This window comes from Orcinus orca, chromosome 18 (genome assembly GCF_937001465.1).
Source record: "Orcinus orca chromosome 18, mOrcOrc1.1, whole genome shotgun sequence".
NCBI classification, from domain to species: Eukaryota; Metazoa; Chordata; class Mammalia; order Artiodactyla; family Delphinidae; genus Orcinus; species Orcinus orca.
The window spans coordinates 73517721-73533859 of record NC_064576.1 but is presented as its reverse complement, the minus strand read 5'-3'; the positions used below and the strand labels follow the sequence as shown (position 1 = coordinate 73533859).

At 46.4% G+C, this 16139-nt stretch overlaps 3 protein-coding genes across 7 annotated transcripts in view; 2 read left to right on the top strand and 1 right to left on the bottom strand.

Moving 5' to 3' along the window:
• Window positions 1-9954, bottom strand: part of LNX2 (ligand of numb-protein X 2) — an 88425-nt gene extending 78471 nt beyond the window's left edge. For 3 of the 5 annotated variants that reach the window (XM_033409331.2, XM_004281770.4, XM_033409332.2), the window contains exon 1: window positions 8558-9164. The gene's annotated coding sequence lies outside the window, so the exon portion shown is untranslated. Of the gene's footprint in view, window positions 1-6431; window positions 7782-8557; window positions 9165-9584 lie in introns of those variants that run through there. The other 2 variants (XM_049701295.1, XM_049701294.1) reach the window with 2 other exon arrangements.
• A 130-nt stretch (window positions 9955-10084) lies between these two features.
• POLR1D (RNA polymerase I and III subunit D) lies at window positions 10085-11692 on the top strand. Its single transcript, XM_004281769.4, has 2 exons — window positions 10085-10218; window positions 11122-11692. Exons 1-2 carry the CDS (start codon window positions 10193-10195, stop codon window positions 11495-11497), a joined length of 402 nt encoding a protein of 133 aa, XP_004281817.1. The 5' UTR covers window positions 10085-10192; the 3' UTR covers window positions 11498-11692.
• Window positions 10087-16139, top strand: part of LOC117197432 (protein POLR1D-like) — a 41665-nt gene continuing 35612 nt past the window's right edge. The window contains exon 1 of the mRNA XM_033409334.2: window positions 10087-10218. Within this exon, the coding sequence (XP_033265225.1) occupies window positions 10193-10218 (26 nt within the window). The 5' untranslated portion in view covers window positions 10087-10192. The remainder of the gene's footprint in view (window positions 10219-16139) is intronic.

The following is a 16139-nucleotide window of genomic DNA, read 5'->3' as shown; positions in this document are numbered from 1 at the left end:
AAAATAGACAAATGATGGGACTATATCAAACTCAAAAACTTCTGCACATCAAAGGACACAATGAAGTGAAAAGGCAACCTAAGGAATGGGAGAAAATAGCTGCAAATAATATATCTGATAAAGGGATAATATCCAGAATATATAAAGAATGCCTACAAATCAACAACAAAAATCAAATAACCCAGTTTAAAAATGGGCCAAAGACTTGAACAGAACCCAAAGATGATGTACAAGTGGTCAACAAGCATAATGAGAAGATGCTCAACATCACTCATCACCAGAGAAACACAAATCAAAACCACAATAAGATATCACTACATACCTGGTAAGATGGCTACTATCAAAAAAGAGGGAGTAACAACGTTGGTGAGGATGCAGAGAAACCGGAACCCTTGAGTATTGTAAAATGGTGCAGCAGCTATGGAAAACAGTATAGGGGTTTTCTAAAGAAATTAAGAGTAGAACTACCACATGATCCAGCAATCCCACTTCTGGGATTGAAAGACCTGGGATCCAGAAGAATTGAAAGCAGACCTTCAAAGAGATATCTGCACACTCACATTCACTGCAGCACTATTCACAATAGCCAAGAGGGAGAAGCAACAACCCACAGGTCCATCAACAGATGAATGGATAAACAAAATGTGTCATATACATACAGTGGAATATTCAACCTTTAAAAGGAAGAAAATCCTGTCACATACTACAGCATGGATGAATCGTGAGGTCATTATACTATACTAAGTGAAATAAGCCAGTCACAAAAAGACAAGTACTATATGGTTCTAACTATATGAGGTATCTAAAGTAACCAAATCCACATAAATAGAAAATAGAACGATGGTTCCCAGAGGCAAAGGGGAAGGGAAAATGGGGAGCTGTTGTTACGCGTACAGAGTTTTAGCTCTGCAAGATGAAAAAGTTCTGGAGATCTGTTATACAACGATGTGAATATACTTACTACTACTTAACTATGCACTTCGAAGTGGTTAGGTAAATTTTATGAGATGTTTTTTACCACAATAAAAACTGAAGCAGTATAAAATATTTTTGTTAAATTATTATTATTTTGATAAGATTCCTTTTACTTTACCCACTGGAAATGTAGCATCTGCACTGAGATAGGCTACACGTGTAAAATACAGTTGAGCCTTAAACAACACAAGTTTGAACTGCGTGGGTCCGCTTATACACAGATTGTTTTCAATAGTAAGTACTATGGTACTACATGGTCTGCATTTGGTCGAATCACCAGATAGAGAGGAACTGTGGACAAGGAGGGCCGACTGTAAGTTATCTGTGGACTTTCAACGGCCTGGGAGGGTCAGTGCCCTTAATCCCCATGTTGTTCAAGCGTCAGTCGACTGTATAACCAGATTTCAAACACGTAATATGAAAAAAGTCAAATGTCTTGTTAATAATTTTGTATTGACTACCTATTAATACATTTTGAATATACTGCTTTCAATAAAATATTCAACTTTAAAATTATTTTGTCATGCTTTAAGAACAGTAACTAGAGGGGCTGCGGGGTCAACGGAGCTTTGTTTTATGAGTCTGGGACTGGAGCATACTTACAGGTGAAAAAGCCAGCAGGGAGACAGATTAAATACAGAAGGCAGTTAACTGATGAAGCTCTCCTAAGAGACTCTGAAGGATGGGATCAAGGGCACACGTGGAAAAATGAGCCTTTAACAGACCTGAGGCTTACCTAGACAAGCTGGGAAGGGGAGGGACAGAAATCTGCTAAATCAAATCAGATCCTCATGAACTGACCAGATTATCTGCAGGCTGTAGAAGTGGGGGATTGATAAAGAGTTTGTGAATGACGATGGTCTAGAATAATCCATAAGTGAGACAAGAACAAATCCTGATTAGGGCCAACAAGGCCCACATGACCGGCCCTGTCTACCTCCCAGGCCCCATCTCACACCACTCTTCCCCAGCTCTCTCCCACCCACCTCTTCACCCTCCTGCAAAGTGCAATCCCCACCTCTGACTGCTTTGCCTGAGAAGGGTTTACCTGTAAGACATCTACTCAACCAGATACCTGTTTCAAAGACAACTTCCTCAGGGCGGGTTCAGCGACACCCAGCTCCCCAGAGACTAGGTTAGTTCCCTTTGTTATACCCCAGACAACACCCCGTGCCACTGCTACCCAACAGAAACAGAATGTGAACCACACGCACCATTTTAAATGTTCTAGTAGCCAAGTGAATGAACTATTTTTAATATTTTATTTAATCCAACATATCCAGGATATCACCATTTCAACATGTAATCCATATACAAAAATTATTGAGCTATTTTATCCTTTTTGATACTAAGTCTTCAAAATCTGGCGTGTAGTGACACAGCGCATCTCAATTCAGACCACGCACATTTCAAGAGCCACAAGTGCAGGTGACTAGAGCACAGCCCTACACTATTTCTTCAAAGCACTCACCGTACTTTATAACTATAATGTGTGCTATTATTTGATGAATGTCTATCTCCTCTAGAATGTAAGCTCTACGAGGATACCTCTGCCTGCCTCCTCTGCCTGCTGAATTCTTAGCTCAGGGTCAGAGCACTCAGTAGATGCCAAATAAACATAACTGACTGAGGGGAGTGCAGGGGACGGGTTGTTTGAGAGGTGATGCCCTGCACTGAGGGCCTGGCTTTCTAACAGCGTTGCCAAAGCAACTCAAGGAGAAGCAGTTAATCCAGCAGGGTCGTTATCTGGCAGGTACTGAACAAAAGCAAGTTCAAGAGAAGCAAGGTGCCAGTGAAAGCACAGAGATTCCACAGATGTTAATACAACAGAGAACGGGAGGTGGGGTGGAATACAGGGATTGGCAAACCATCTCTGCCCAGAGGAAGGGCACCAAAAGAGCACTTGTGGGTGTGAGAGAGCTGGAAGGATAGGCTAGGAGGCTGCAGTCAGAGAACAGGTACATAAATGTAAGGTCTCTAATGTGGAAAACAGGGTGGAATGTCAAAATACAGTGGAAGTGAAGGCCACGGAGTTGGGGAGCCAGGTATTAGAAGTCAGAGGTATTCGTCAACCTGCTTTGAATTGATGTGAGGCGGCCACAGTGGGCGGCAGCTTGAAGCAGGATCTCAGTTCCCAGAGCGGGACTCAAACCCAGACCTGGGCAGTGAAAGTGCCAAATCCTAACCACTCGACCACCAGGCACTAGTGGCTAGAAGCAGGGCCCTGGCTCTTGTCTCCTTTGTAAAAAGCATTTTAGCAAAGAGACAGAAAATAGTGAAACAGGTGTTTATTAGAAAAGCAGACACATGGGCAGGCTCAGAGAAAGAGTCACATGATTTTGGGGTGGCTTAAATTGCTTATATAGGGGCAGTTTTCCAGGTCTTTGTTTTCCTCTGGCCAATCATCTTGCTTCCATCCCATACTTGGTCTGACTCAGGGCCCTCCCCCGTATGCTCGTGTATCTTTTAGCCAAGATGGATTCCAGTGTGAGGGTCTCTGGGAGGTTGGCAGGACAGATTATGGGCTACCGTCCCCTCCCCTGAGGACCCCTTCTGTGCAAGTGCAGTGTGGGAGGTCGCCTTGACCCCAAGAATGAGAAATATGTGGCCTCCTGACCTAAGCAGGGCTTAGTCCCTCTTTGCTCCTGCCATTACTGTTATCTCGAAGGGTCCACAGGAGACAAAGTCCAGTCGCTTACCCTGTTCCTGTTATTATCTTTGTCTCAAAGAGTCAACAGGAGACTAGTCGTAAATGTCTAACCTGGGGCCCATCTACCTCTTGCCTCGGAATGATTAACTCCAGGACTGAATGTCTTTTAAGATTTTAAGTTCTCCAAGGGCAGAGAATCTTTTGTGTCCCTCAAAGCCAGCCCAGTGTTGATCACATCACGTATACTGCTTGCTGAATACAATTAAATTGAAAGTCAAACTGCAAACATTAAAATCATGTGGAAGAAAAGTGGAAATAGTCACAATAAAACAATGAAAAAAGATATAAGCGAAGGACTCCAATTTACTGGTTCAATAACTATGTAGTTTAACTGAACAGGATTAAGAACTCTGATGAAGGATTAATTTTTAATACTGGTAGCCAAAATCCCAACTTTGGGGGGTGAGTGGGGGAAGGGGGTATAAATACATACCAGCCTCACTTTATTTTTACCTATAAAACAAAGTAATAACCAACAGAGCCTTTGGAAGCTTTACTAAAGCCAAGTACACCTTGTTTTAATAACATATATATCCTCATAACTTGGTTATGAACATTTTTTACAATGGCCCCCATTATACACTTCAGGGCAATTTGTTATTTAAAAGAACTCTAAGATTACTCTTTCAATAGAGGAAAAAATTAAAACATCATTTGTTTACATAAAAGTGGTATGCTTTTTAAGTGGACACATGATAGTTTATAATATACTCATCTATATAAAGAAGCACAGAAACACACGATATATGTAATTCCTACAGTATACCTGTATATATACATAGTACGTAAAGTTTTATTTGCCTATTCCTATTTTCCACACTTGTTTCTATTTCTCATTTCTCCTTCCCAGTCCAATTCTGAGGAAAAAAAATTTCCCCTACATAATTTCTCCACCGAGGGATCCTGATTATCAGAAGTAACAGTATTAAATCTCGAGGCTGGGAAGATAGAGGCATAAACTATGCTCGACCCTCTCTGCCCACACCACTTCTTCTATTCCTATCTTTTCAGCTTTTCTTATCAATCTCTTATCTGCTCTGGAGTTTTGCTAATAAGAGGACAAAGTTATGACACAGCTGTCATCAGTTTAACTCTGAACAAAGCAATATCCCTACATAAGTCTGTTCCTCCCTACTACACCCCACAACTTTCACAGTAAAGGGGGGAAAAGGAGGGAATCATGCAAATAACTATAGCAGCTGGCATTAAAATCACTGAATCTTAATAGCTATAAATTCTGTTACAGTTCCGGTATCTTCCTACAAGAACATGAAATACTTTAAGCTTCTTTGCTGGTTCAAATCCCTTTTTTGTTTTCCCTCTGACCAGTGATTGCTCCAAAGATTTCAATAAGTCTGTGGGCCAAGACAGATCAAAGCCAGTGGATCCAGTTCATTTATTCATGCATACATTAATATTTATGGTTCTAGTACTTGGGGACTCTCCTTTGGTGAGCAAATCAGGATCCCTGCTCTTATGAAGCATACATTCTGAAGGACAGAGCCTACAATACCTGCCTCTTTAAAAACATACTAACTAGATGCATTTATCACCAGAACGCATATCATGAACATTTGCTTCTTAAAAAACTCCTCTTAACAATTTCTCATCAGTTAATACACAAAATAGCCATTTCTTCTATCCAACCAACCAAACAACTTACATAATCACACATTTTTCTACTCTTTTGTACTTTCTGAGGAAAAGAGACATGACAGGAAAGCTAAAGGGGATTTATTTTGTAAATCTCCCAGGCCCCTTAACAGGGTCATTTGAGGCCTGGCTAAGTCTTCTACAACTATAATTTTACACGAAGATATACACAGATATACATAACGTATTTATATATACATATATATATATATATATTTTAGAACCAACATTACTTCCTAAGTAAACCTATGAAATGAGAACTTTGATTCTTCTAGAAACCTTGGATTTTGCATAGGAAGGTGGGCCTAGAGTGAACTTTAGCCCCATAAACAGGAAGAGTTAAATGGCTCTGCATAACAAAATTAAAAAGTACTTGGATTTTGGGGGCGTGATCAGCAAGGAGAAGAAGAGGAGGGGGAGAAGGGCATAGAGCCAACCTGATTATAGGAGCCTGCAGTTCCCTTGTGATGGTGGCCAAAATGCATTTTAAGGCTAGAGATGCCCAGTATCCGACACCAACACTCCTGGCACTGCCGTATGTAAACCTCTTCTCTGTCCCCCTTCCCCCAAATCTTCCATAAAGCTGACCACACCCACAACGGCTTTATGTGAACTCTTGTTTTTCTTTTCCATTCTTTCCTAGCTCCCGCCAGACACATCCATCCAACAACTGCATCACAGACTTCTCAATCACCCATGAGCACCTCAATGGGTTGGTCCAAAACTATCTTCCTTTCCCTATTCCTACCACCAATTGTTTTTAACTCTTCCTTCTCATAACTTCCAGCATTCCGCTGGCTCGTTGATGTTATCACCACGACAGGAACAACTAATATTTATTAAGCACGTGTAATGTGCCAGGTACTCGCCAAGGGCATTACATGCGTAATTTCATCTGATCCTCAACCCTACTAGACAAGTACATCGTTTTCTAAATGTTAGGGAACCAAAGTTCAGTTAGGATAGTAATTCTAAGGGTAAGTGATGGAATTCAATCCCTGTTCACAGCCACCTTAACCAGTATACTCCAATGCCCTCAAGTCAAAAAACCTAGGAATCACCCCTCTCTCATTAATCATATGCAGTCACTTACCTAATCCAACCAATCACACCTCCCAAGGGCCGCACCATCTCTACTTCCACTGCCCTCACGCAGAATAACAACGAGCATCTACCAAGTTCTTCCTATGCGCCAAGCACTATTCTAAGTAGCATACATGTTTTTCAAGTTTTATCCCCCAAACCCTATGAGACGAAGAACCTAAGGTTACATAATGAGCGACAGAGCCAGATTCAAACCCAGATAACGTGAATCGAAAAGTGCTGAGCACTTAAACCCTACAGTATAACAGCTCCTGCTCTGTCTCCCTACTTCCCATCTGGACCCTCACCATCCTCCAGACTGCCACAGTTATCCTTCTGGAATGCACATGTTATCATGACATTCTCCTACTTAAAATTAGCAGCTCTGTATTCACTGACTGGATAAAGCCCAAATTTCTTAATGCGGCATACAAAATCCTTCATGTTTCTGTTCAAGTCAGTTCAATAAATATTTGAGTGCCCACTGTAAGCAAGGCAAAGTGCTAAGTGCTCGGAAATGAATAATACACCAGGCCCTGGCCACGACTCCAACCCCAGACACTGTGTGCTTCAGCCAGAGGAACCATATGCAGCTCTCATAAAGCAACACCGTACACGCCAGCCCCTTTGCCTAGAATGAAAATCTCTCAGCAATTGGAAGTGCCTGTGTGAGGTCTTCCTTAACAAGCTCCAGGCAGAAATGCTCCCACATTTAAGTTCCCACAGCACCTGTTCAAATTGCTTTCAGGTAGCTGGTACACCATGAGCCAGTTCAGGGCAAGAGCTGACCTCTGCCATCCACGCCCGGCACACAGAAGACACCCATTTGCTAGAAGAATAAATAATGAAAACTGTATAACCCGATGAGAAAAAGAGAGGAACAAGTTACAGAATTATGACTGCTAACACACAGGTGGGACAAATTAAAAGCAGTGTTACTCTACTTCGGTTCCGAGTTGGCCTACATTTTACCCCTATGGGAAAACTCATGTGTGGGACTTGGACAAGCTAAAAAGGCAAAACTTTTGTTATTCGTGGCTCAAGAAAGCTCTGACAGGCCAAAAAGGATACAAGATCAAAGTCCATTTTCTAAAGGGGTGTGGAGATGGGAATCAAATCTATCCAAGGAAATAAAATTGACCTACTGAGATCAACTTTATCAGTGCTGCGTCACAGTACAAGCAAGAGAAAAAGTAAATAAATAAAAATCAAAATCTGTCCTGGGACGAAAGCCAATCTACAGATAAGTACCACTGCTGCAAGAATGTGAAATTCTTAAAGTGAAGACAGTTCCAGTCAACCAGAGCTCACAACTGTTTCCTCCTCCTGAACCGCCGCTGCTTTTCATTCAATTTCGTTTCTGTGATTTAAAAAGAAAACAGCTACACAGTTAAGTCCACGCATGAGTGTACTGTAGCTCTGGCAGATACGAACGTCCTAATTCATAACCTTAAATGTACTCAGAAACATCAGAAGAAACACTACATCTAAGTGGAAAGTCCTTCGTCTAAAACAGGGCATGAAGCTCTGAAAAGCGAGTGATGTCTTTCCTGAATGGTGCTCTGGGTGCGACTGCTTCCAAATCAAGATCCGAATTTTGAAATTCCTCCCTCGAAGACGTCAAATCTCTCTCCCACCCTCTCCAGTCTAAAGGGAAGGGTGAGAATTCACAGGCAACAGGCTGGGACCGAGGGTATGATATCTCCCCACTCCTTTGCAGGGAACAAGACCGAGGTAAGGCAGCTGGCGGCACTCTCATTCACGGCAACATACACGCAAGGAACAGAAAACTCATCCCCACCTCTCCCCTCCCTAAAATTGGAGCAAGCGACGCAAAGACCAGCGAGACGGTGGCCGGAACCACCAAACGGTAACAACGGCGGGCACCCGGCGCCGGCAGCCCGCGCCCTCCTCCCCGGACCAGCGCGGCGGCCCCACGCCGGTCCGCGTCCCCGCAGCCCGGCCGGGCGAGGAGAGCGGGGAAGACGCCGCGGCGCCGCTCCGGCCGCCCCACACCCCACGCCGGCCGCCCCACACCCCACGCCGGCCGCCCCACACCCCACACCGCCCGCACCTGAGGCGCGGCCGGACCCGCGAGCCGGCGCAGAGCGAGGCGGGCAGGGCAAAGTTACTCACCGGGGGAGCGCGCCTGCCCGGGCACGCCCGGCTCCCGGCGCCGCAGCCCAGCGTCTGCTCCGCTTCCGCGGCCCGCTGAAGGAGCGCGGGGCCGGCCGGCCTCCGCTCCGCCGGGAATCGCCGCCGCCGCCGCGGATTTCCTGGCAAGAAGCAAACTCCGGCCAAGACTTCACTTCTCAACCGCCCCTGCTGCCTTCCCGCGGGCGAACGCCAGGGCCGAGCCGCGCAACCCGACACGCACCCGAGCCAATCGGCGACAGCATAGGGCGGGAGGGGGCGGGCCAGAGGGAGGCTCCGCCTATCCTAGAGCTCGGGGGGCGGGCCAGGCCTGGGCCGTCACTAGGAGTTAGAGTGAGACCGCACCGCCCCTCGTCGCCCGCCCTCCCCCACCCCTCGGCTGTACACGCAGCCCGCCTGATTTGCCCGCGCTCGGGAAGTGCCTCTTGCGCTCACCGCCGATGGCGGGAGGAGAGGGGAACAGCTGGGGGAGGTGGTGAACATCTAGGGGATCGGGGGTGGGGTAAGGAGAAGAGGTGGCGCAGGAAGACAGAACTGTGGGCGTGTCGGGTGGGAGGACTGCGGGGGTCGGAGGTAGGGACCGGGGCTGGCCGGGGTGATGGGGGCGAGGGGAGCAGGACCGCCAGGAGGGGAGAGGGTTATTGGCGAAGAAGAACACCTGAGGGGACCGAGAGCGGAGAGGTACGAAGGGAGAAGGAGGGCGGAGAGCGAGTCTGGGTGGTGAAAGGTTGCCGAGGCGGGGGCAGGGGCACCTGAGAACAAAGGTGAGCGGGAGGTTCCGCAGGTGAGGAGGCTTAAAAGGCCAAAAGGGTAAAGGGAAAAGGACGTCCGAAGCGAGGCAGGACATACTCCAGGGGTAGAAAGAGATCCTAGAAGAGAAAAGATGGGGAGTGGGGACAGTTTCCTTCCAAACTCTCACTTCTCCCCTCCCCCCAAAGATACAAAACAAACGCTTGTCCTTTGACCCAGTTGAGCTGTGCAGCTGCAAGATCCCAGATGAGACAAATACCGTGTTACACCCATGCTATTCTGTGGTGAAATTCTTCAAAGTGTGTTGCTCAACTATAGTGTAAGTCTGTCGTGCCATGAACGCCCCCGTCCCCGGGAGGCGAGGTCCTTCCTGGGATTAATCCCGTCACCCACCGGGCCAGCAGCAAGTCAGAAAGAGGCCCGATCCTGGCACCGAGAAGGAAGGTGATCTGGGGGCGGCAAGTAAGGCCCCGCCCCCTTCGCCATCACCTGGAGGGAAGGTGCCAAGGGCTGAGCTCCGGCGCACACTGGCCGGTCTCGGCCTCGGGGCGGGGCAGGAGCCCGACCGCACCTGTCTCCCGGCTAGCTCTGCGGGCCGACTCGCTCGGGAGCGCAGGTGAACCGCTCAGGCCTGGCCGCCGCCCTCCGCGCGCCGGGGGCGGGGCCCGTGGGCGAGGCTCCGAGGCGGAGTCTCCACGCCCCGCCCAGTGGCCGGGCCCTGCCGCGCCGCTGCGGCTCCTCCTTCCTCCTTCCGTCCGCGCTCCTCCCGTCAGTCCTTCCTTCCTGCGGCGCCTGCTCGCTTCGAGGTATGGGGCAGCGCCTCCGGCCCGTCAGCACCACCTGAGGATCCCGGAAGTCGCCCCCGCCATGGAAGACGACCAGGAGCTGGAGAGGTAACGGCCGAGGAAGGGGACGGGAGGAGCTGGCCGCGCCCTGCGCCGGGAGCCCGCGGCCGACCGGGGCCTTAGCCTCCGCGGCCCGGCCTGGCAGCGAGGGCCTGGCTGGGAGGACAGTCGAGGAGGGAGCAGTGGGCGCCAGGGCGGGGAGAGGGGCCCCGATCGGGAAGGGAGGGGGGGGACACCTGGGTTGCTTGAGTGGAGACTCTCAGTACACTCGATATCAAGGAGGGAACACGAGTTGTGAGACCAGAGTTAAGCTCCCTAACTGCCCACCCCCATTTGGAACAGGAAGAGCAAATAAAGCTAACGTGCACCAGGCCACTGTTCCCCGAGCGATGGGGGTGGTGTGTTGGTCGGGCCCAAGTCCCTCCTCTGTGCCGAGCGCTAATTGATCCACTCTGTGCGCTGAGCGCTTTCTCCCTCCTGCTTGGTGCTCTTCTCAGACTTTCCATTCTAATTTCCTTACCTCCTGCAAACGGAAGCCCTAGTTGGCCCTGCACGTTGATGATCTTTAGTTTCTATTTTTACTATAATCTGCGCTTTTCCACGCCTTTCAACTTCCTTTTCATCCTTTAGCAAGGCCCACCCTATTCTAATCCTATTCCTTTCTTGTGAGCCTACCAAAAGAAAATTTTAGCAAACTTTTTTGTTTTAAGGACACTCCCCTTGTGGCCATGTGGACGGCCAAATGGAAGAGGGAGAAATTGGAGGCAATAAATTATTGACTGCTAGAATACGTGGAGGCAGGAAAATAATAAGGGCTAATGCTAATCGTTCTGTGTAATTGGAGTGCATTAGAGTAATAACGTGTTGCAATTGTGATACAGTAGATGAAAAAAAGCTAGTTACAAAACCGTATTCAGTGTGATCTCATTTTTATAAAAAATATGTGTGTAGAAAAATATCTGGATTGAAGACCCCAATGGCTGAAGGCGAGAGGAAGACAGCCCTGGAAATGGTCCAGGCGGCTGGGACAGATAGACACTGTGTGACATTTGTATTGCACGAGGAGGACCATACCCTAGGAAATTCTCTTCGTTACATGATCATGAAGAACCCGGAAGTGGAGTTTTGTGGTTATACTACAACCCATCCTTCAGAGAGCAAAATTAATTTGCGCATACAGACTCGAGGTGCCCTTCCAGCTGTTGAGCCCTTTCAGAGAGGCCTGACTGAGCTCATGAATGTCTGCCAGCATGTGCTTGACAAGTTTGAGGCCAGCATAAAGGAATATAAGGATCAAAAAGCCAGCAGAAATGAAGCCACATTCTAGTCCCTTATGCACTATACAGGGAGGACTGACCACTAGGATATTCTATTCGTGCTCTTGCAAAACCCAGAAGTAAACGTTTATTACATGATCTGTCCTGCAGAGAGGCCTGCTTCTAGCTCTTAACCCATTTCAGCTGTTGGAGTCCCTGCAAGAAACTGTATTCTTCTAATAAATTCCCTCTTTTATTTAAACTGATTTGAGTGGTTCTTGTTCCTTTGTCCTCAAGGTTGACTATTTTAGGTTTTTGTGGGGTTTTTTTTTTCTTTTAATTGAACCAACATTGAAAGTGAGGAAACTATGAGATCAGAGGCCTAGACAAGGACTTTGATCAAGGGAATTGAAAGGAATGTGTATGCACACCTGTGATTGGGGGCGAGGGAGAGATGCAATAGAGCATGAGCCCAGATAGGCTGTGGATAGTCTAGACAAGAAAGGTGGGAGTGAAGGGAGGACTTGGCCTCTTCCTAGATGTTTTTAGTAATTCATGAGACAACTGCATCCTTTGCTATGATTGGTAGATTGGGCAAGGGTGGGAAATAATTTGAAAGAATTGTGAGAATTCTGGTTTCACGTGAGAATGTTAGGTGGTATCAGGCTCCATCTTTATGGTAGCATTTATAAGACAGATACCAGTTCAGTGCTCTAATTTCAGGGTGCTAATATATTAAAGAAGGAGAAAACTGGGATGACCAGATAATATTTTCCTTCCTTGGGTAGGTATCTCAGCATAGCCCAGGGTTACATTAAAAGGAACAGTATTTGAGAGAAAGTAAGGACAGGGAAGAGGAAACTTGCATGTGGGGAAAATGATTTTTTTGGAAAACCTAAAATATTCCTAAATCACACTTAACAGCTGCCCTATTTACCTCTTTAGCCTTGTGTCTCATACCTGTCCTACCCCCACTTGACTCTTAATTCACCCTAAGTATCTGTCACCCTTTGAACCTGAGCACCCCACCACCCGGTACTGTGAGAGGGGAATCTGCTTTAGGTATGGAAGCAGAGAGGACCTTCCAGAGATTACAGGAAGAGAAGGAGCTGGCTGTACAAAAAGAAAAAGCATCCTGGGGGAATGGCACTCGCCAAAGTCCTGAAGCAGAGCACTGGTGGTGTGAGGGGATAAAGGTCTTGAAAGACGTGCATATCTGTAGCAGGGCCAGCAAGGAGGAGAAGGGCCTACGATAGACTCCACGGGAAGAGCTCTGGTGTGGGAAGGATTTGGGGAAGTACAATGGGAAGACACCTGAATAACTGATCACAGCGTGTTGTAATGGATTGTAGAGAGGCCAGGGGAGAAGCAGACAAACTGCAAGAGCTGAAGTGGCCTGGAAGGGCCATAAGCTAGTGATGGAGAAAAGATTGTGGATTTGAGATACGTTTGAGAGCCAAACTGGCACAGAATTGGTAGACCCCAGGAATTGGATGTGGAAGGTGAGGAAAGAGAAGGGTGACTCCTATCGAGGTATGGGGCGAAATTACTGACACGGGAAGCCTGGTGGGGGCTTGGGGGGATTGACTGGGAGGTAGAGAAGGTGACTGAAATCCAAAGTTCCCTGTTGAATGAGGTAATCTGTAGACAGGAGTTGGAGGCCATGAAAGAGATTTAAATAGAGATAAACTTCGTGAGTTCTTGCCATAAAGATGAGGTAAATCCGTAGAAACTGGAATGTGATTAAGAAGAGGGCTTGGGACTTTTCCCTGGTGGTCCAGTAGTTCAGACTGCACTTCCACTGCAGGGGACAGGGTTGGATCCCTGATCGGGGAACTAAGATCCCACATGCCGTGTGGCAAGGCCAAAGCATTTTTTAAAAAATTTTAAATAAATAAGAGGGGCCAAGCCAAGCCTTGAATAAGCTCAGTATTTAAAGGTTGGGCAAAAGAGCAACCAATGACGTGGTGGGAAAGTCTGTAGACAGCCGAGCTGTGGAAGCCAAGACTTTCAAAGAGGGGAGAATGATGCATGAGTCACATGAGGACAGAAAAATATGGGTTGGAATTAACGGGAAGGTTGATGGGCAGCTGGCAGCCTTAGTTTAGGGCCTAAAAAGGCTAAGCATTAACACTCGTACAAGAAGAATGGCTTAGTTTGGGTTTTCCAATAATGAAAATACACTGTAGGACGTCGGAGACTAAATTAAGTGGGAGGAGGAATGGATGGGGAAAGATCAAAGTTACGGGGCAGGGACAGGGAGTATTTTCCCAGGGTAATAGTAAGAGATAGCCAATGTCAGTGTGAGGACATTATCACTTGCAGATGTAAGGAAGTCCTAAAGGCATAGTGGTACACAAGCAAACACTTGTTTGCCTCTTCTACAATTCTGCCTATGAGTTGTTCGGTGGTGATAGGAAACAGGATTATTTAAATGAAGTTCAATGCCTATGAACCAAGACCTGTCAGGAGATGAAAGCCAAGTTTAATTAGTGGACATAACAGTGTGGAATGGTGATAGTAGACTGGAGTTATCAATAACAGTACACCCACTGGTGGAGATGCACCCACTGGTGGCCACCTGCCACATCTCATGGCTTCATTGCTCCTAGAAGGATTTATTGTCACTGATGATGTGGCATGCAGTCTTGAACCTGTTTAGGGTAGCCGTAAACTCAGGAACATACAAAACACCTTGACAAGGCAGACGTGTGAAAGGAAAAAACAGGGCAGGGCAGGCAGGATAACCATGAGTCACTGTAGTGTGGGAGGAATCTTTGCAAAAAGTCTGCAGGAACCTAAGGGAAGGCAGAACTGGTCGATGAAAAAGTGAGGGAGATAGATAAGAATCATACATTTATTTATATAAACTGAAAAAAACTTGATCAGTGTCTGATTTGCTAACAGCATTTCACTCTAAATAAAATATCAATGGTTCAAGCTCAGAAATTCTGTTCAGCTATAAAGTACTGTGCCTTTTAAAGAGCCAGTTATTAAATAAAATGATTTTATATGTCAAAGGCTTTTAATATCTAATCATTTGAGTACTTGCCTAGCACGTTCCATTTTCAAAGCACTTTACAAACTATTTATAAATTGCATATAGCTGTGACATCTAAGTGTTCTAATTAGTTGTTATAATGCATAGGGGTCTACAAAATCTCTGTGGAGATGAAAAGGTGTCTACATAGAAAGTGGTCCTATCAGTGTCATTCTGAACCGAAGAGTGTCTTGCATTTCCGGAAATACGAAAGCACACCAAATTCTACGGCCCACCATTCCCCACCCTTCTTTTTTCCCTTAAACATGTTATTAAGACTATAGGTAGACAAAGGTCATCTTTTCCGGTTAGGAAAATTCAGAGTCACAGTCTTTGTACTATCCTTCAAACTGGGCTTCTAGGCAATTTGCCCAGATCCACCGGGTCTGCTTTCAGGTACTTATTAAGACCCTAAATCCAGCCCTTTTGTGCTCAAATTCTTAACATTGGTTTTTCTTTTGCCATTTGAAAATTTATAAATTACAGTTACTGTATGGTCTGTATTATTTTTTCATAATGAAATTCCTTCCAAATCTAGATTTTTGGATCTCTGTACAGCACATATGTACCTAGTAGTGGTAACAGTCCTGAGAAATGGTGGACATAAGAGAATATGAGTCTGTCCTAAAAAGCCCTCTGCTTTTGGAGAGGGCAGACAAGAGCTGTACACATGAAAAAGGTATCAGATTGCATTTACGACCAAGTGCCCTGATGTGCAGTGTAGGGTATTATCTGCTGAACACAGAATGGAATTGGCGAGGGACACTCTTGTAGCAAAGATTGTTTCATGCGCACCCACTCTGCCAGCCACTGTCCTGGGCTCTGGAGAGAGAAAACCATCGGGCAGCCTGCCTTCCAGTAATTCATGGAGTACTGAAGTAGGCAAACTTATAAGAGAAATAGTGTTCCAGGATAAATGGTTTCTTTTCCCGTTGTAAAGAAGCCATTCGAGATTCTCGAGCTAGGGAATGCCATAAAGGTTTCGCTTTTTTGTCCTACACCTGTGCAGAATGAATGAGTGGAATGAAATGTCGGAAGATAGCTGGGACTTAGGGGGCATTTGTAACAGTCCAGGTGTAATGTAAGGGGGCACAGTTGTAGGCGTGGAGGTAAAAGGATGGATACTAGAAACCTGCTGGAAAAAAATAACTTGGAGGCAGATTCTCTGTAGGGGTACAGGTGAGAGAGGTGGAGCAGGACCCCACATCCATGCCTTTCACAGCCCTTTGTTTTCCTACCACTCCCTTGCAACCAAAACCAGTAAGGCAGGATTTACCATCTCCTCTCCTAAACCTGTCCTTGATAATAGGAGTCCACCCTTACCACCTTCCCCTACCTGGTGAGAATTCACATCTTTCACAAGGTCGAGACTCCAGGGCTACAGATGTGGAAAGTGGGGGTGGGGAGAGGACACGGGGCAGTGAGCTGACCGGCCCTTGCTGCCCTCTGCCTGCACCAAGTGGCTCTCAAAGGGAGCATCGAATTCATTCATTCGTTTGTTCGGCAAAATCACTGAGCACACGCTAGATGCAGGCACGGTTTAGGTACTAGGGGGACAGCAGGGAATAAGTTGCCCCACGTGCAGTCTATTTTCTAACAGCAGAAGTAGGAAACAAGTGTATAAATATCAGAAGTAGAAAACAAACAAGTGTATAAATATATAATGTAATTAA

What these genes read in the sequence shown, in the direction of transcription:
- POLR1D (XM_004281769.4), top strand. Translation starts at nt 10,193, where the DNA reads ATGGAAGACGACCAGGAGCTGGAGAG. An exon ending in GACGACCAGGAGCTGGAGAG is followed by an intron (nt 10,219 to 11,121) that starts GTAACGGCCGAG and finishes ATATGTGTGTAG; the next exon opens with AAAAATATCTGGATTGAAGA.